General features: G+C 42.1%; 2 protein-coding genes across 3 annotated transcripts in view; one reads left to right on the top strand and one right to left on the bottom strand.

Annotated features, from left to right (window-relative positions):
* Positions 1-2135, top strand: part of BEST3 (bestrophin 3) — a 90418-nt gene extending 88283 nt beyond the window's left edge. For both annotated transcript variants that reach the window (XM_077265267.1, XM_077265268.1), the window contains one exon: positions 1289-2135. In XM_077265267.1, coding sequence (XP_077121382.1) covers positions 1289-2135 — 847 coding nt within the window. The remainder of the gene's footprint in view (positions 1-1288) is intronic.
* A 6222-nt stretch (positions 2136-8357) lies between these two features.
* The window catches only part of LOC143776178 (cathepsin E-like), an 81345-nt gene continuing 68522 nt past the window's right edge, over positions 8358-21180 (bottom strand). The window contains exons 8-9 of the mRNA XM_077265266.1: positions 11268-11366; positions 8358-11193 (exon numbers count right to left, since the gene is read on the bottom strand). Of these exons, the coding sequence (XP_077121381.1) occupies positions 10981-11193; positions 11268-11366 (312 nt within the window). The 3' untranslated portion in view covers positions 8358-10980. The remainder of the gene's footprint in view (positions 11194-11267; positions 11367-21180) is intronic.

Genomic DNA, 21180 nt, shown 5'->3' with positions numbered 1-21180 from the left:
TAAGAACTATATCCTTATATGTCTAATTAGTGAGTTCCCAACAAATGACATTACAAAATCAATCCCCTAATATTTTATTGTATTAATTACGAAGGTTTGGCTACAGGGGGTGCAGTGGTGACAGTCGCAGCGGGGCCTTGGTGGCCTCTGCCTCTAGCACTTATGAGGACACCAGTATTACAAAAGGCACATAGTACATTAAGCAAGTGTTACATATTTTGCATCTTGGTCCTGGAACCTCAAGTTATCTTTTTGGTTGGATGTTATTACCTAAATAGGTTTTTATTTTTCATTTTGCAGATAAATTGATTACATGTTTCTTGCAGCTGTAATCTATGGGGATATAAGTGTTTATTTTTCTTGAAGCTCCATCAAAGCGTAAATTAATTAACATACAGTTCTATGTGTGCATCCTTCAGAGCCAGATACTCTGACTTTGGCTAATAGATGAGTGGAGTGTCCTGACTGGTGGACACTATTTCTTTCTTCAGCTCCTTTGCATCTGTATGTGTCTTGCTTTTTCATTGCTTACTGTAGTTTTGATAAATCCCTGTTTTATCTGCTGCAGATCTAGCAGTACTCTGAATGCTGAGCTCTGTGTAATCCCGCCCACACCACTGATTGGCAGCCTTCTGTGTACACTGTGAATAGGCAGAAAGCAGCCAATCAGTAGTGGGGGGTGGGGTTATGCAGAGCTAAAGAATATGGAGGACTAGATAGCAGCAGATTTCCTAGTCTTCTAGTGATAATCCCGTGCTGATAAAACATTGATTTGATCAAAATTACACCTATAAATTGATACATCACTGAATTTAGGGTCTCTGCCCCTACATCATGCGGCTCTAAGATTAGGTGGAAAAACCTGTTGACGGATTCTCTTTTTGACAACTTCTGTCTATATGCCCTATTATAGGATATGTCCCCCTCCCACTTGGGACCCATTACTATAAACCAGAACTAAGAGGCTTTAACAAGCAGCGGTTTTATTCTTGTGGATTCTAGGCTATGTTATGCATTTGAATGCTCTACTACCTTCTACAAGGGCCAGGCTGGCTGCAGGTTGTCCCGTCATAATCAGCTGTTTGCTCGGAGGTTAGGAACTATGGCTGCAATGGCTCCAAAGTGAAAAGGTTTGTAGTGATGTAAGAGGTGATCCAGGGCTTAGATTTGGTGCACCAGTGATCACAAGTAATACCGGTGAAATCTCAGGAATTGTCAGAGAAGGAGAAGGGTTTCCATAGTGAATGAGAAACATGCTACAATTATTTCTCTCTTTTTCTTGATGTAGACTTCCAGACTCTGTTTTTCTACGTGAAGACTGGCTCCTTGATGAAGAAAAACACAGAAGACAACATTCTGTTTTAAGAAGAGTGAAGCGGTTTTTAAGTGTACATGAGCATCCCGAGTCTCCCGTCAGAACTGCAGTCAGTAGACAGGGAAGTGATGCATCAACTATGTTTTTCCCGACTGAGCCAAGTTATATTGGCAGTTACCATGATGTTCCTCCTCGAAGATCAAACTTAACACATGTGAAAAGACGTGAATCTGCTGAGAAAAATGCAAGGGTGGGTATTCCTAGGGAAGATTTATCTGTTATCCGGGAATCTAGCAGATCAAATACATCAGAGAGGCAGCCGTCCGATGACAGCAGCCATACACCTACCTCACCTGTACAAGTACCTGAAGTTGTGGTTACCACCGCCGCTGAAACATCAGCAGTACAGAGTGACGCCAAGCTGCAGTCAACGCCACTCCTCGACATATATAAAGAAGAAAATGCCGAGCGCCGCCAGTATGAAGAAAAAAAAGATGAACAGAAGCCTATGGAGGATGAGATACAACATTCCAAACTGTTGCAAGTAAATGCAGAAAAAGAGAAATCAGGAAAGACGTCTAAAAAAAAGCAAGAATCTCCTTACAGGTGGAGTGAAACAGTGTCCCCTACGCAAAACATTTTAACAAGTGCCCAACCTCCAAGGACATCATTGCAAAACATCCCTTTTTCCTTGACTTTAGCAAATGAAGAAACTCGCTCTGTGGCAAGCACCCCCCAAGGTCCAGCTGAGGAAATTAGACATTTACTCGAACATATTAATGCCAAAGAAACTGATATAGTGGAATTTCATGACGAATAGAAAGTGTGCAGAATACTGTGGTTGTTGGACAATTTGGAGTCAGTTTTACAACGCACAAACATATTTTGGATATTAAATGATTCTTTATATCTTTTTCCTCTTCTTTGCTTTAATGATAGGTAAAGCCATACAATATAATATCATTTTCCAGAGAGATCATGAATGTTGTGAAGGGCCGAACCAATATGCTGAGATGAAATCTGTTCAATATTAATAGTAAAATATTATTATTTTTTCATTAATCTTATTGTTTAATATTTAGCAGATCAAAGCCATATAATTTACTGTTTTTATAAAGTTTATAAAAAAGCAGTACATCATACGGCTCCTGTCATTCGGCCATTGTATGATGATCAACCGCTTCCCAAAAAGTGTTATGTCCGCACAGCCTTTCCACACAGTATTATGTCCCCACCCAGTATGACACCACCACAGTCTCCAACACAGTATGATGCCTCCCTCACAATATGATCCCCCACAAGCCACCAAAAAGTATGAACCCACACAGTGTGATGGCACTTACACAGTATGATTCTCCAAATAAACCAACTACACAGTATGATCCCCCACAGCTGATTAACACAGTATGATGACTACCCTAAATCCTCACACTGTATTATCTCACACACAGTATGATGACTACCCTAAATCCTCACACTGTATTATCTCACACACAGTATGATGACTACCCTAAATCCTCACACTGTATTATCTCACACACAGTATGATGACTCGCACAGCCCCCTATACACAGTATGATGGCCCCACAGTTCCCAACACAATATGATCCACCCCATCTCCCCAACAAAGTATGATGACCCCCACACAGTATGATGGCCCCCACAGCCCTCATATTATAAGATGTCGCTACCACAGCACCCAAACAGTATTATCTCCAGCAGACCACCACACACAGTATGATGAAAAATCCCATCCCCCATCTTGTATGTTGTTGCCACCACAGCCCCCCAAGAGTATCATTTTCGCAGCCCACCACACACAGTATGACAGCCCCACAAAAAACACTACGCACCTTGCCCCATTTCCCCTTTACCCAGTGTGCTGCTCCGCTCTTTGCTCTGTGCAGACTGAGGCTCCACAGTAGGTGCGATCTAGTGACGTCAGATCTAGGATTGTTAGTCTGTTCAGTGCCTTTCATAGGTTACTACAGAATATAATCCAGCTCTGCAAGAATATGTGTGCATTACACCGTCCTGCTGGTCATAGCCATGGAAAATGTCATCTTCAGTTCAGCCCATTGGGAAGAAAAACATTCCATGTGAACTGATGCCACAACTTTTCCCTGTTGGTCCTAGATTTTTTGGAATTCGATCATTTCAGATCTCCTATTTCCCAAAGATGGTACTTAAACTCTGCTGTACACAGAACATAGTTCCAGACTATTTCACATATAATAATAATGTGCGGATCCATGGATTCTTTTTTATTCAGACAGGAGCAAAGGGTATATAGTAATTGGAAGTTGTTATATTCGCAGTCAGGATTTTGTGGATTTCTGATATGGATTTGTATACTGATTAACTCCTTTATGTCTTACTAAGCAAATCCACAGTGTAGCAGAGCGGATTTCATGTCATTAATGAATATCTTGTGGAGTTTAAAAATCTGCACTGATTTTTGTAGCCTGTGTATGTATAACATATATACTATTCAAGTGCATTTCAGGCAGAATGCTTGTCAATTCTGTCTCAATTTAGGCGCATAATCCACGTGTATGTGATAGATTACAAAACATGTAAGCATGTGACCTAACATAACCTAAAAAAAATCCCATCGTACCTGCATAACAACTTTATATAGTTCCTAGTGGACTTTTAACAGTAAACTTTTGCTCCATTGTTCTACACATAACTAAATGGATGTTCTATGATATATAGACTTTTAGCACTTTGGGTGTCTTTTCTTATTGATGTTTGGGCTATCAAATTTTGAGGTATGAGAGGTCTGCACACTCATAACCATTTTCAAAGTCTAACCTATATGGTTGCTACTTAAAGGAAACCTGTCACCATGAAAATGCAGTCCAATCTGCAGGCGCCATGTTATAGAGCAGGGGAAAATGAGCATTTTGTTATATAGTTTAGTGAGAAAAGATTCAGTATAACCTGTGTTTTAATCATTTAAACCTCTTCTTCTACTGTTCTTTTTGGTCCAGTGGATGGTCCTAGTAGTGACTGACAGCTTCATTTCTATAAGTGTGCATATAGAGATAGCTGTCAGTCACTGATAGGACCGCCCACTGGACTGAAAATCCCAGACAAAGCAGAGGGTTACATGATTAAAACACAGATTATACTGAATCTTTTTCTACAAAACTATATGAATCTACTCAGCTCCCCCGCTCTATATCAAGGTGCATGCAGATTGGACTGCATTTTCATGGCGACAGGTTCCCTTTAAATCCAATGGTGCTGGCCAGGGTTATTTTAGTCTATAGTGGCCTATATTAAAATGTTTGTCATAAAAACATACAAACAGCAAAATGTAATATGGTTCATATGTGGCTTGCATTCTTGGTAACATGTACAAATGTGAATTTTGGGAAAAAAAAATCGTTAAGGGGTGGTCAGAAGGGAAAGTAATTTTGCTTGTAACTCTATTTATTTGGTGCTATTATCTAAGCTATTTTCTGATATACTTGCTTTAAAAATTCCCTGTATTTTTTCCCTACTTCCTGTGTAATGATGAATCATTTGAGTATTTGCTGGGATACTCAAAAGAAGCATCCTCAGGAGTCAAAGACTGCGGTCACTGTCACAGCCTCTGCCCCCTCCCTAAAACGTAGTGTCATCAGTAATGCTCATTTCCTGGGGAGGTGCTGTCCTTGTTGTCTCCACTGTTCGCTGTCTACCCTGTGTGATATGAGCAGCGCACTGTCACCCTTGTTCCCCCTCTGTTGTTTGCTTAGATGAATAGTAATAAGCCGGTAATAGAGCGATGTCAGAATACCTGGCAGAGACCAGTGACGTAACCTATAGGGACGGTCCTATTCTCCTGCACAGCCGGGTATAGTGACACCGCTGTGTTCCAGGCTTATTAGTATTCATCTGATCCAGGGGTGGGGAACCTCAGGTGCCAGGGTCATCTACAGCCCTTGATGACCTTTTATCAGGCCCCCGAGCAGATTCTCAGGGACCACATTCTTGGGCAGGGAGGTGTATTTTGATTACAACCAGCTCATGAATTTCTTCTTGCTCTGTTAGCACACACACGCAGTGCTCACTACTGAACACTGAAGGGCATGCAATGAAAGATTACGTCCTGACACCAGTGCAAGAGTCAGGATGTACTTTGTGGGCTGAGTTTTTGCAGCCCCCAAAGGATGGTATAAATATCAAAATTGCCCTTGGCAGAAAAAAGATTCCCCACTCCTGATCTAAGCAGACAACAGAGCGCACACGGGGGAGACAGTGCACTGTGCACATCACACAAGGAAGACAGCACATGGGGGAGACAGCACACAGGGGAGACAGCACATGGAGACAGCACACAGGGGAGACAGTGCACTGTGCACATCATACAGGGAAGACAGCACATGGAGGAGACAGCACCAGGGGGGAGACAGCACACGGGGAGACAGCACACGGGGGAGACAGCACACGGGGGAGACAGCACACAGGGGAGACAGCACCCTGAAATGAGCGTCACTGTTGACGCTTTGTTTCAAAAAGGTGGCAGGGGCTGTGATCCTTAGTCTTCTGCTCTGATGACACTTCGTTTGAATATCCCAGCATGCACTGGGATACGCAAATGAATTGTCATCACACATGAAGTAGAGAAAGAAAATACAATAGCTATCAGACCATGTAGATAGGGAATAGTAGGGGATTTTTAAAGAAAGTATGTTAGAAAATAGCTTAGGTTATAGCATTGAATAGATAGTGAATTAGTGTTTCTAACTATAGTAGTGCACATGCAGTTTTCTGTACCAATTTACATTTACTTTCACACATAATATAGTATTGTCTGTAATATGTAACATTGGGATTCTTGATGCCTCTGGCTTAACCTGGATGACAATAACGTGGTTCCATATGTGAAGAAGAGAAAACCTCTGGTCTGTGTTACATCAAAATTACATGACTATGTAAAAACCATACCCGTTATAGAAATGACATGTTTGTGAATTTTGGTAAATTCCTAAAATGGTTCTCTATAAAGTACATAAAATTATTTTTTAAACAGTTTCTGGCAATTTAATTTATCTAAATCTGTCCTGTCTAATTATAATTATTGAACTACTGAATTCCCCGAAATGCATGCTCCAGTTGGTTGATTGGCCTTGACTTAGGGTACCGTCACACAGTGCAATTTTCATCGCTACGACGGTACGATTCGTGACGTTCTAGCGATATCGTTACGATATCGCAGTGTCTGACACGCAGCAGCGATCAGGGATCCTGCTGAGAATCGTACGTCGTAGCAGATCGTTTGGAACTTTCTTTCGTCGCTTGATCACCCGCTGACATCGCTGGATCGTTGTGTGTGACAGCGATCCAGCGATGTGTTCGCTTGTAACCAGGGTAAACATCGGGTAACTAAGCGCAGGGCCACGCTTAGTAACCCGATGTTTACTCTGGTTACAAGCGTAAACGTAAAAAAACCAAACAGTACATACTCACATTCCGGTGTCTGTCCTCCGGCGTCTCAGCTTCTCTGCACTGTGAGCGCCTGCCGGCCGGAAAGCGAGCACAGCGGTGACGCGGTGACGTCACCGCTCTGCTTTCTGGCCGCTGTGCTTACACAGTGGAGAGAAGCAGAACGCCGGGGGACAGACACCGGAATGTGAGTATGTACTGTTTGTTTTTTTTACGTTTACGCTGGTAACCAGGGTAAACATCGGGTTACTAAGCGCGGCCCTGCGCTTAGTAACCCGATGTTTACCCTGGTTACCCGGGGACTTCGGCATCGCTCCAGCGCCGTGATTGCAAAGTGTGACCGCAGTCTACGACGCTGGAGCGATAATCATACGACGCTGCGACGTCATGGATCGTGCCGTCGTAGCGATGAAAATGGTACTGTGTGACGGTACCCTAAAGCTTCTAGTAAATTATGTTTTTGTCAGTTTTTAAGGACAGAAGAACAATATCTAAGGATTTATGTCAGAAATGTTTGTAGAGGCCTCGGGCATATCTACATTCCTTAACAATGAAGTTGCAACAGCAAGGAAAGTTTGTGAACTAATGAAAATCAAATGAATGACAGACATGTCAATGATATGCAAATGATGGGAAAAAAATGTCAAAACATCTCAACTTTTACAGTATTGGTTATGAATGCCACACACAGAAATACACGCACTTCATACACCTGTTCACAGTAGCACAAGCAACATTTGAGCCAGCATTTTTATGTAGAAAAACGTCTCTTGGGACATTTTCACATTCTTTCGTGATAGGTGTTAAGAACAGTGAGCTGAACATCTGGCTCATAGACAGTCCACAGTTGTGCAAACACCTTCTGATGGTTTGAGTAGACTCTGTTTGATATGTTAGGCTTGGTATGTGATGTCTATTTTTACTTTGAGTACAGAATGGATCACTACATTAGATATAATGTAGCTGGACCCCTCTAGTCTTCATTCCAGGAAGTCTAACAGTTTGGTGTTATATTGATTTGGTTGTAGAACCATCGGTATTGCCAATCTCCCAAGTGTCCTAGGGGCCATTTTTAAACATGACAAGGTTAGGCTGCTTGTTGCTCGTTCTACTGTGCGCACCCTGCATGGCCTAAACTTGTCACTTTGGCCTACAGTGTATCCAGACTTGTCTCCCATGACATTCTTAGTCAACAATTGCAAAGGTAACTGCCAGCCGTGAATATTGATTATTTGCGTGTCCGACTGCAATTGAGTGTGGCAGAACATTCCCCAGACAAGCTGTTTTTCTGCGTGTGATGCTCATGCTCAATACTGAAGAAATCAAGATGTTTTGAACATTTTGTTTCATTTTTTCATCATTTGCATATCAATAACCTGTCTATGGATTCTGTGATTTTCATAATTCAGTGACCTTTTCTTCTTGGTGTTGCAATTTCAATGTTGAGAGTATAAAGAAGAATGGCACAATGGTTATCGATGTGCATCAACACATCCATCTAATGTCTATGGCCAGCTTCACATGCCTTGTCCCAATGAGTATTCCGTTACCAAGAATTTTAGATTACTGGACAGATGTAAAGTAAAATTAAAAAATATATGCACCTTGTTGAAAAGTATTTTATATTCCAAAATGAATATGCTAATATGTTTTAATGATAATATCTTCCTATTTAGTTATGTTTGTCACAAAAATTGAGGCATGACCTAATATGTAATATGTGTGGGTGTTATTTGTAACAAATCCAAACACATGATGAAGACTTTTATAAGGCCTGACTGCAATGATAAATCTAAAATTGTAGTAATGTTCATAAAAAAATAACATAATGGGAAAATATGGTTGTGAAATATGATATATGGTTTGTGGAAGGGGCATATTTTAAGAATGAGTTAAACATGGTTGTCGTAAAGTTCTGTGGCTCTTGCAAAGTGATAAAGGTATATTTAGTGTGAATTTGTGAAAAATTGATTACAGTATGAAAAGAAAAGTAAAAATAAAATTGGTAAACATGCAGTACTTAGGCCACATTTAGGCATCCCTGAGTCACATACATGCACCCCTTATAGTCTATGTGACTGTTCATATGTCAGTGGTTTTTTGTGGACTTGATCCACAACAAAAAATCAAGGATCAGAGCCATGGATCAAAATTATTAAAACATGTCTATGGGTCCGTGAGTATCACAGACCGCACAAAAATAGTAGGGAATGAGTGGTTTAACTTACCACTGCGGTGGCCATTTTGGAAGCTGGAGGATCCGAATGACAACTTGAGCAGAATCGGCAGCGGGAGGAAAATGGAGGACACCAGGTAGGATGACTTTACATGAGAAAAGTATATTGACTTTTCAGTCCCAGCGTGGAGAGTCGTTTTAATGTTGGGATATCTTCATTATTTACAACCTTATGTATGTTTTACTATACATGACACTAAGGCCGGATTCATATTGCATTTAGCTTCCTCAGTCAAAACTTTGTTGGGAATTGTATGGATTCAGACGAAACACCATTGAGTGCAAATGGCGATTTCAGTCTTTCTAGCCTAACACAACAAGAGCAATATACTTTGCCCTCAGTTTGTGTTATTGTACTTAATGGCTTTGTCAGTGGCTCTGTCTGAATCCCATCGTTTTGTATTTCAGACTGAATGGCAAACACAGTCATGGATGAGAGTTTAAACCCTGCCTCATCTATTTAACATGTACCTCTAACAATCACCTCACCATTCACTTCTGATTTACAGGTATGTCTCTCAAAATTAGAATATCATCAAAAAGTTAATTTAATTCAGTTCTTGAATACAAAAATTGAAACTCATATATTATATAGAGTCAATACAAACAGGGTTTTCTACTTCAAGTGTTTATTTCTGTTAATGTTGATGATCATGGCTTACAGCCAATGAAAACCCAAGAGTCATTATCTCAGTAAATTAGAATACTTTATAACACCACCTTGAAAAATGATTTTAAAATCCAAAATGTTGGCCTACTGAAATGTATGTTCAGTAAATTCACTCAATACTTGGTCGGGGCTCCTTTTGCATCAATTACTGCATCAATGCGGCGTGGCATGGAGGCGATGAGCCTGTGAGGCCCAGGTTGCTTTGATAGCAGCCTTCAGCTTGTCTGCATTGTTGGGTCTGGTGTCTCTAATCTTCTTAACAATACCCCATAGATTCTCTATGGAGTTAAGATCAGGTGAGTTTGCTGGCCAATCAAGCACAGTGATACTGTTGTTTTTAAACCAGGTATTGGTACTTTTGGCAGTGTGGACAGGAGCCAAGTCCTGCTGGGGAATGAAATTTCCATCTCCAAAAAGCTTGTCGGCAGTGGAAAGCTTGAAGTGCTCTAAAATGTCCTGTTAGACGGCTGCGCTGACTTTGGTCTTGATAAAACACAGTGGACCTACACCAGCAGATGACATGGCTCCCCAAACCATCACTGATTGTGGAAACTTATCACTAGACCTCAAGAAGCTTGGATTATGTGCCTTTCCACTCTTCCTCCAGACTCTGGGACCTTGATTTCCAAATTAAATGCAAAATTTACTTTCCTTGTAGACTGTGTCATTGACTGCCTTCTGGACATCTGTCAGGTCAGCAGTCTTCCCCATGATTGTGGAGCTTAGTGAAACAGATTAAGGGACCTTTTTAAATGCTTAAGAAGCCTTTGCAGGTGTTTTTTTGCAAATTTTTCTAATTTGCTGAGATAATGACTTTTGGGTTTTCATTGGCTGTAAGCCATAATCATCAACAATAACAGAAATAAACACTTGAAATAGATCACTTTGTTTGTAATGGCTCTATATAATATATGAGTTTCACTTTTCGTATTGAAGAACTGAAATAAATTGACTTTTTGATGATATTCTAATTTTGTGAGAAGCACTGTATATAGAAAGTTTTAGGATGACTCAGTAGGGGGATTTAAGTGGAACCTCTGCTTAAATGTTTTCATTTATCAAAGAACTTTTAGACAATGAAAGTGTTAAAGTCAATGGTTGGGATTGGGCAATGGGAAACTGCCTCACATTCCCATTGGCAAGTAATTCTCCTCCAGTGAATGCAAGTAAGCATTGCAACTCCATGACTAGAATTAACAAATATACAGATGTATTACAACGTGTCCTTGACTTTATAGCTCATTGAAGATCACATGATCAAAGGAATATAGTAGTTTCCCTGCAGATATCATACTGTATCTAATGATTTATGCTGGAATCTTACAAAACAGAAGATATTGTATCTTTGGTAATAGGTAATCTATGCTTCTTTTTGGAGGACTTTGCCAGTCCAACTCTGTCATTTTCACGGTCAAATACGCTGTAAAATTTTGACATGAAAATATCTCCAAGGATCCATAGTTGTCCAGATTTTGTAGTCAAGTCCATGGGTTGAAAGCCGGTCAGGCACTGTGATGATTTCTCTGTGCGCTCCTGAAACCATAAAGGTCATATTACTGCACATACTGTCTGTTACCTATAACATGGATCATTGACTGCGCACATACCTTCAGCACATACTGCTCCGGAGTTATGGTGTAGTCTCTGTTATTAATGGTGAATGTCACAGTTGGGAGTTTGGATGCTTCTCTGCAGTCTACTGTGAACTATGGCATACAATAAAGACATGAGTATTAGACATCACTGGGACAGCATTTCCCCATTGTCGTATCAATAAGTTTTTCTTCTCCAAGGGTATTACAAAATATCAGTTAGTCGTAAGAACAACTATTGCTCACTGAAGGATGTTGGAGTATGTTGTCCACTAACTAGTGTCAAGAGCTAAGTAAACCACAGCAATGCTGCTACTGAACATTAAATTTGTGTATATATACAGTACAGACCAAATGTTTGGACACACCTTCTCATTTAAAGATTTTTCTGTATTTTCATGACTATGAAAATTGTACATTCACACTGAAGGCATCAAAGCTATGAATTAACAAATGTGGAATTATATACTTAACAAAAATGTGTGAAACAACTGAAATTATGTCTTATATTCTAGATTCTTCAAAGTAGCCACCTTTTGCTTTGATGACTGCTTTGCACACTCTTGGCATTCTCTTGATGAGCTTCAAGAGGTAGTCACCGGGAATGGTCTTCCAAAAATCTTGAAGGAGTTCCCAGAGATGCTTAGCACTTGTTGGCCCTTTTGCCTTCACTCTGCGGTCCAGCTCACCCCAAGCCATCTCGATTGGGTTCAGGTCTGGTGATTGTGGACGCCAGGTCATCTGGCGTAGCACCCCATCACTCTCCTTCTTGGTCAAATAGCCCTTACACAGCCTGGAGGTGTGGGGTCATTGTCCTGTTGAAAAATAAATGATGGTCCAACTAAACGCAAAGCGGATGGAATAGCATGCCGCTGCACGATGCTGTGGTAGCCATGCTGGTTCAGTATGCCTTCAATTTTGGATAATTCCCCAACAGTGTCATCAGCAAAGCACCCCCACACCATCACACCTCCTCCTCCATGCTTCACGGTGGGAACCAGGCATGTAGAGTCCATCCGTTCACCTTTTCTGCATCGCACAAAGACACGGTGGTTGGAACCAAATATCTCAAATTTGGACCATCAGACAAAAGCACAGATTTCTGGCACTCAAAAAATTTAATAAAGAATTTATTTTGTCATTCCACAATCCAAAAAAAATGTAACGTTTCGGTCTCTTAAGATCTTCTTCAGACAGATTGTGTAGTTACTAAGGAACCCACCAAAGTACATTAAAGACTCATTAAGAGCATACAGTTATATGAAAAAGTTTGGGCACCCCTATTAATCTTAAGCTTAATGTTTTATAAAAATTGTTTTTTTTTGCAACAGCTATTTCAGTTTCATATATCTAATAACTGTTGGACACAGTAATGTTTCTGCCTTGAAATGAGGTTTATTGTACTAACAGAAAATATGCAATCTGCATTCAAACAAAATTTGAAAGGTGCATAAGTATGGGCACCCTTATCATTTTCTTGTTTTAAATACTCCTACCTACTTTTTACTGACTTACTAAAGCACTTTTTTTGGTTTTGTAACCTCATTGAGCTTTGAACTTCATAGCCAGGTGTATGCAATCATGAGAAAAGCTACTTAAAGTGGCCACTTGCAAGTTGTTCTCCTGTTTGAATCTCCTCTGAAGAGTGGCATCATGGGCTCCTCAAAACAACTGTCAAATGATCTGAAAACAAAGATTATTCAACATAGTTGTTCAGGGGAAGGATACAAAAAGCTGTCTCAGAGATGTAACCTGCCAATTTCCACTGTGAGGAACATAGTAAGGAAATGGAAGAACACAGGTACAGTTCTTGTTAAGGCCAGAAGTGGCAGGCCAAGAAAAACATCAGAAAGACAGAGAAGAAGAATGGTGAGATCAGTCAAGGACAATCCTCAGACCACCTCCAGAGAGCTGCAGCATCGACTTGCTGCAGATGGTGTCACTGTGCATCGGTCAACTATACAATGCACTTTGCACAAGGAGAAGCTGTATGGGAGAGTGATGCGAAAGAAGCCGTTTCTGCAAGCACGCCACAAACAGAGTCGGCTGAGGTATGCAAAAGCACATTTGGAGAAGCCAATTTCTTTTTGGAAGAAGGTCCTGTGGACTGATGAAACCAAGATTGAGTTGTTTGGTCATACAAAAAGGTGTTATGCATGGTGGCAAAAAAACACAGTGCGTTGTATAGTTGACCGATGCACAGTGACACCATCTGCAGCAAGTTGATGCTGCAGCTCTCTGGAGGTGGTCTGAGGATTGTCCTTGACTGATCTCACCATTCTTCTTCTCTGTCTTTCTGATGTTTTTCTTGGCCTGCCACTTCTGGCCTTAACAAGAACTGTACCTGTGTTCTTCCATTTCCTTACTATGTTCCTCACAGTGGAAATTGACAGGTTAAATCTCTGAGACAGCTTTTTGTATCCTTCCCCTGAACAACTATGTTGAATAATCTTTGTTTTCAGATCATTTGACAGTTGTTTTGAGGAGCCCATGATGCCACTCTTCAGAGGAGATTCAAACAGGAGAACAACTTGCAAGTGGCCACTTTAAGTAGCTTTTCTCATGATTGCATACACCTAGCTATGAAGTTCAAAGCTCAATGAGGTTACAAAACCAAAAAAAGTGCTTTAGTAAGTCAGTAAAAAGTACGTAGGAGTATTTAAAACAAGAAAATGATAAGGGTGCCCATACTTATGCACCTGTCAAATTTTGTTTGAATGCAGATTGCACATTTTCTGTTAGTACAATAAACCTCATTTCAAGGCAGAAACATTACTGTGTCCAACAGTTATTAGATATATGAAACTGAAATAGCTGTTGCAAAAAAACATTTTTTTTTTTAAACATTAAGCTTAAGATTAATAGGGGTGCCCAAACTTTTTCATATAACTGTATATACAGAACGTCCCCGGGTAGTGGCGAGGATAAAGACCACAAGTAGCGGCTTGTGGTAATGGGTCCCTTAATAACTAAACAATCTGTCTGAAGAAGGTCTTAAGAGACTGAAACGTTACATTTTTTTGGGATTGTGGATTTACTAAATAAATTATTTATTACATTTTTTGAGTGCCAGATTTTGTATTTGTTCTTGATATAGGGGTTGGTAACCCTTCTCTGAGCACCTCCTTCTGTAGGAGTGACATGTCAGATTATATAAAAGCACAGATTTCCACTGGCCTAATGTCCATTCCTTGTGCTCTTTAGCCCAAACAAGCCTCTTCTGCTTGTTGCCTATCCTTAGCAGTGGCTTCCTAGCAGCTATTTTACCATGAAGGCCTGCTGCACAAAGTCTCCTCTTAACAGTTGTTGTAGAGATGTGTCTGCTGCTAGAACTCTGTGTGGCATTGACCTGGTCTCTAATCTGAGCTGCTGTTAACCTTCGATTTCTGAGGCTGGTGACTCAGATAAACTTATCCTCAGAAGCAGAGGTGACTCTTGGTCTTCCTTTCCTGGGGTGGTCCTCGTGTGAGCCAGTTTCTTTGTAGTTCTTGATGGTTTTTGCCACTGCACTTGGGGATACTTTCAAAGTTTTCCCAATTTTTCGGACTGACTGACCGTCATTTCTTAAAGTAATGATGGCCACTCGTTTTTCTTTACTTAGCTGCTTTTTTCTTGCCATAATACAAATTCAAACAGTCTATTCAGTAGGACTATCAGCTGTGTATCCACCAGACTTTTCCAAAACACAACTGATGGTCCCAACACCATTTATAAGGCAAGAAATCCTACTTATTAAACCTGACAGGGCACAGCTGTGAAGTGAAAACCATTCCCGGTGACTACCTCTTCAAGCTCATCAAGAGAATGCCAAGAGTGTGCAAAGCAGTTATCAAAGCAAAAGGTGGCTACTTTGAACAACCTAGATTATAAGACATAATTTCAGTTGTTTCACACTTTTTTGTTAAGTATATAATTAAACGTGTTAATTTTATAGTTGTGATGCCTTCAGTGTGAATGTACAATTTTCATAGTAATGAAAATACAGAAAAATCTTTAAATGAGAAGGTGTGTCCAAACCTTTGGTCTGTACTGTATATATGTATATATATATATATACATACATACAAAGGGTGGGCCATGTATATGGATACACCTAAATAAAATGGGAAAGGTTGGTGATATCAACTTCCTGTTAGTAGCACATTAGTATATGGGAGGGGGAAAACTACAAGATGGGTAGTGACCATAGCGGCTATTTTGAAGTCGGCCATTTTAGATCCAACTTTATTTTTTCCAATGGGAAGAGGGTCATGTGACACATCAAACTTATTGAGAATTTTGCAAGAAAACAATGGTGTGCTTGGTTTTAACGTAACTTTATTCTTTCATGAGTTATTTACAAGTTTCTCTTTGTTTACAGCCATTGACATGTCGCAGAGGTTAACACGTGAGGAACGGCTAGAAATTATGTTGATGTCTGGTGAACGCAGTACCCGGGTCATTGCAGCAGATTTCAGTGCAAGACAAGACACCCTACGCAAGAAAACTGTCACCATTCCCATGTTATTTAGGTGTATACATATAATTGGCCCACCCAAAAAAGTTTGCCTCATCACTGAACATAATGTTCTGTGTAAACTGAGGGTCCTGTTCCAATTTTTGTTTTGCCCATTCTGCAAATTCAGCAAGCCGATCTGGGTCATCCTCATTGAGATGCTGCAGCATCTGGATTTTGTAAGGGTGCCATTTGTGAGTAGCTAATATCCGCAGAAGGGATGTTCAACTGATGCCAGATGGTCACACAATTGTTCTGAAGCCACTCCTTTGTTATTTTAGCTGTGTGCTCAGGGTCATTGTCTTGTTGGAAGGTGAACCTTCAGCCAAGTCTGAGGCCCAGAGCACTCTGGAAGATGTTTTCATGCAGGATATCTCTGTACTTGCTTACATTCATGTTTCCTTCAATGACAACCAGTCATCCTGTCCCTGCCGCTGAAAACATTCCCATAGCATGATGCTGCCACCTCCATGTTTCACTGTTGGGATTGTATTGAACAGGTGCCCGGTTTTCTCCACACATACCGCTTAGAATTATCACCAAAAAGGTCTATCTTTGTCTCATCAGACCAGAGAATCTTATTTCTCATAGTCTGGGAGTCCTTCATGTTTTTTTTTGCAAACTCTATGCGAGCTTTCATATGTCTTGCACTGAGGAGAGGCTTCCGTCGGGCCTCTTTGCCATAAAGACGCAACTGGTGGAGGGCTGCAGTGATAGTTGACTTTGTGGAACTTTCTCCCATCTGCCTACTGCATCTCTGGAGCTCAGCTACAGTGATCTTGGGGTTCTTCTTTACCTCTCTCACCAAGGCTTTTCTCTGCACAATTGCCACCTCCAGCAGCCCACGACTTCAGGAAAGTGGCCGCCGGGAAAGCAATGATGCACTCTTCTCTGCTCACCGCCGTCACCGGACCAGGAACATCACTACACTTCTACCACCACCAGCTTTCTGAGGAAGGGACCCTGTTCTCCCTCACCACCCGCAGCATTGCACCGCTGGTATACCTCCACCCATCCAGCGCCCCACTTCTGCCGCCGACGGCTTCCTGAGGTAGGGACCATGCCTCCTGTGACCCCGCTCCTCCACCACAGGCCCCCAGGTAAGAGACCCTAAATTCGGACTATAAGACAGTCCTCCATCTTATAAAAATCTTGTTTTCCTATTTTCAACCACAAAAATTGTGGAGCATCTTAAGGTCCGGTACGTCTTATAGTCAGAAAAAACACGGTATGTAAAAAAAGAGAAAGACGGCATGTCATGGTTCCCAATGGCAAGGGAACGTAAAAAACACATAAGTAACGAACGAGCTCTCGGGTGATGGAAACTCGAGTTGACCGTGAGCTAAATCTACCACACAACTAACAGTAGCCAGGGAGCATACCTACGGCTTCCTATATGCCACGCGCCAGCCGGAGGACTAACTACACCTGGTAGAGGAAGAAACAGACCTGGCTTACCTCTAGGGAAATACCCCAAAAGATGATAGCAGCCCCCCACATGTAATAACGGTGAATTAAGAGGAAAAGACATACACAGTATGAAAGTAGATTTAGCAAAGAGAGGTCCACTTACTAGATAGCAGAAGGATACAAAAGAGGACTTCACGGTCAACTGAAAACCCTTTCAAAAACCATCCTGAAATTACTTTAAGACTCCTGTGTCAACTCATGACACAGGAGTGGCAATTTCAGCCCGCAAGAGCTTCCAGCTACAGAGAATTACAAAAACTGCAAACTGGACAAAAGGTACAAAACAAAAGGACAAAGTCCACTTAGCTGATCAGCAGACTAGTAGCAGGAACATGCAACCGAAGGCTCTGGTTACAATGATGACCGGCAAGGAAATGACTGGAGAGCAAGGCTAAATAGGAAACTCCCAAACACTGATGGAAGCAGGTGAACAGAAGAAGCAAAGTGCAAACAAGTCACCAGTACCACCAGCAACCACCAGGGGAGCCCAAAAAGCGGATACACAACAGTACCCTCCCCTTAAGGAGGGGGCACCGAACCCTCACAAGAACCGCCAGGGCGATCTGGATGAGCCCTATGAAAGGCACGAACCAAATCCGAGGCATGAACATCAGAGGCAGTTACCCAAGAATTATCTTCCTGACCATAGCCTTTCCATTTAACCAGATATTGAAGTCTCCGTCTGGAAATACGGGAGTCCAAGATCTTCTCCACGACGTACTCCAATTCACCCTCCACCAGCACAGGAGCAGGAGGTTCAGTAGAAGGAACCACCGGTACCTCATATCTCCACAACAACGACCGATGGAACACATTATGGATAGCGAAAGATGCCGGGAGGTCCAAACGAAAGGAAACAGGATTAAGAATCTCCAAAATCCTATAAGGACCGATGAACCGAGGCTTAAATTTGGGAGAAGAAACCCTCATAGGGACAAAACGGGAAGACAACCACACCAAGTCCCCAACGCGAAGGTGGGGACCAACACGACGACGACGGTTAGCAAACTGCTGAGTCCTCTCCTGGGACAATTCCAAATTATCCACCACTTGTCCCCAAATCCGATGCAACCGATCCACCACCGCATCCACTCCAGGACAATCCGAAGATTCAACCTGACCAGATGAAAAACGCGGATGAAACCCTGAATTGCAAAAGAAAGGAGAAACCAAAGTGGCAGAACTAGCCTGATTATTAAGAGCAAACTCCGCCAACGGCAGAAAGGCAACCCAATCATCCTGATCCGCAGACACAAAACACCTCAAATAAGTCTCCAAAGTTTGATTAGTTCGCTCCGTCTGGCCATTGGTCTGAGGATGGAATGCAGACGAAAAGGACAAATCAATGCCCAACCTGGCACAGACTGCCCGCCAAAATCTAGACACGAACTGGGTACCCCTGTCAGAAACGATGTTTTCCGGAATACCATGCAAGTGAACCACATTTTGAAAAAACAGAGGGACCAACTCAGATGAGGAAGGCAACTTAGGCAATGGCACCAAATGAACCATTTTAGAAAAACGGTCACACACCACCCAGATGACAGACATCTTCTGAGAAACAGGGAGATCCGAGATAAAGTCCATAGAGATGTGCGTCCAAGGCCTCTTCGGAATAGGCAAGGGCAACAACAACCCACTAGCCCTAGAACAACAAGGCTTGGCCCGAGCACACACATCGCAAGACTGCACAAAAACACGCACATCTCGAGACAGGGAAGGCCACCAGAAGGATCTAGCCACCAAATCTCTGGTGCCAAAAATTCCCGGATGACCTGCCAGAGTAGAAGAATGAACTTCCGAGATGACTCTAGTGGTCCACTCGTCAGGAACAAACAGTCTACCAGACGGACAACGATCAGGTCTATCCGCCTGAAATTCTTGCAAAGCACGTCGCAAATCTGGAGAGACAGCAGACAAAACCACTCCATCCTTAAGGACACCAGCAGGTTCAGAATTCCCAGGAGAGTCAGGCTCAAAACTCCTAGAAAGAGCATCTGCTTTCACATTCCTAGAACCCGGTAAGTACGAGACCACAAAATTAAACCGGGAAAAGAACAACGACCAACGTGCCTGTCTAGGATTCAGGCGCCTGGCAGACTCCAAATAAATTAAATTCTTGTGATCAGTCAAAACTACCACCTGATGTCTGGCACCCTCAAGCCAATGACGCCACTCCTCAAATGCCCACTTCATGGCCAAAAGCTCCCGATTACCAACATCATAGTTTCGCTCGGTGGCCGAAAATTTTCGCGAAAAGAACGCACAAGGTCTCATCACTGAGCAGTCGGAACTTTTCTGCGACAAAACCGCCCCCGCTCCGATCTCGGAAGCATCGACCTCAACCTGAAAGGGAAGAGAAACATCAGGCTGGCGCAACACAGGGGCAGACAAAAAGCGGCGCTTAAGCTCCCGAAAGGCCTCCACAGCAGCAGGGGACCAATTGGCAACATCAGCACCCTTTTTAGTCAAATCCGTCAGAGGTTTAGCAACGCCAGAAAAACCAGCTATAAATCGACGATAAAAATTAGCAAAGCCCAAGAATTTCTGGAGACTCTTCAAAGAAGTAGGCTGCGTCCAGTCGTAAATAGCCCGAACCTTGACAGGGTCCATCTCAATAGAAGAAGGGGAAAAAATATACCCCAAAAATGAAATTTTTTGAACCCCAAAAACACACTTTGAACCCTTTACACACAAAGAATTCTCCCGCAAAACCTGAAAAACCCTCCTGACCTGCTGAACATGAGACTCCCAGTCATCAGAAAAAATCAAAATATCATCCAAGTACACAATCATAAATTTATCCAAATATTCCCGGAAAATATCATGCATTAAGGACTGAAAGACAGAAGGTGCATTAGAAAGGCCGAAAGGCATTACCAAATACTCAAAATGGCCCTCAGGCGTATTAAATGCGGTCTTCCACTCATCCCCCTGCTTAATTCGCACCAAATTATACGCCCCACGAAGATCAATCTTAGAGAACCACTTAGCCCCCCTTATGCGAGCAAACAAATCAGTCAGCAAAGGCAACGGATACTGATATTTGACTGTAATTTTATTCAGGAGACGATAATCAATACAAGGCCTCAGAGAGCCATCCTTTTTAGAGACAAAGAAAAAACCGGCTCCTAAAGGTGATGAAGAAGGACGAATATGTCCCTTTTCCAGGGACTCCTTAATATACTCGCGCATAGCAGCATGTTCAGGTACAGATAGGTTAAACAAACGACCCTTTGGAAATTTACTGCCAGGAATCAGATCTATGGCGCAATCACAATCCCTGTGAGGAGGGAGTGAACCAATCTTAGGCTCTTCAAAAATATCACGATAATCAGACAAAAATGCCGGAATCTCAGATGGAATAGATGACGAAATGGACACCATAGGAGTGTCCCCATGAGCCCCCCGACATCCCCAGCTTAACACAGACATAGCCTTCCAGTCAAGGACTGGGTTATGAGACTGTAACCATGGTAATCCAAGCACCAAAACATCATGTAAATTGTACAACACAAGGAAGCGAATCACCTCCTGATGGTCTGGAGTCATACGCATAGTCACTTGCGTCCAGAACTGTGGTTTATTACAAGCCAAAGGTGTAGAATCAATACCCTTCAGAGGTATAGGGACTTCCAGAGGCTCTAAATCAAACCCACAGCGCCTGGCAAAGGACCAGTCCATAAGACTCAGAGCGGCGCCCGAGTCCACATAGGCATCCACGGTAATAACTGATAATGAACAAATCAAGGTTACAGACAAAATAAATTTGGACTGTAAAGTGCCAATTGAAATGGACTTGTCAACCTTCCTAGTACGCTTAGAGCATGCCGATATAACATGAGCAGAATCACCACAATAGAAGCATAACCCATTTTTACGCCTATAATTCTGCCGCTCGCTTCTGGACATAACTCTGTCACATTGCATTTTCTCTGGCGGCTCTTCAGAAGATACCGCCAA

The sequence above is a fragment of the Ranitomeya variabilis genome, chromosome 5 (genome assembly GCF_051348905.1).
Source record: "Ranitomeya variabilis isolate aRanVar5 chromosome 5, aRanVar5.hap1, whole genome shotgun sequence".
In the NCBI taxonomy this organism is placed as follows: domain Eukaryota; kingdom Metazoa; phylum Chordata; class Amphibia; order Anura; family Dendrobatidae; genus Ranitomeya; species Ranitomeya variabilis.
Note: the sequence above shows the minus strand (reverse complement) of the source record. Positions and strands in the feature narration are given on the sequence as shown.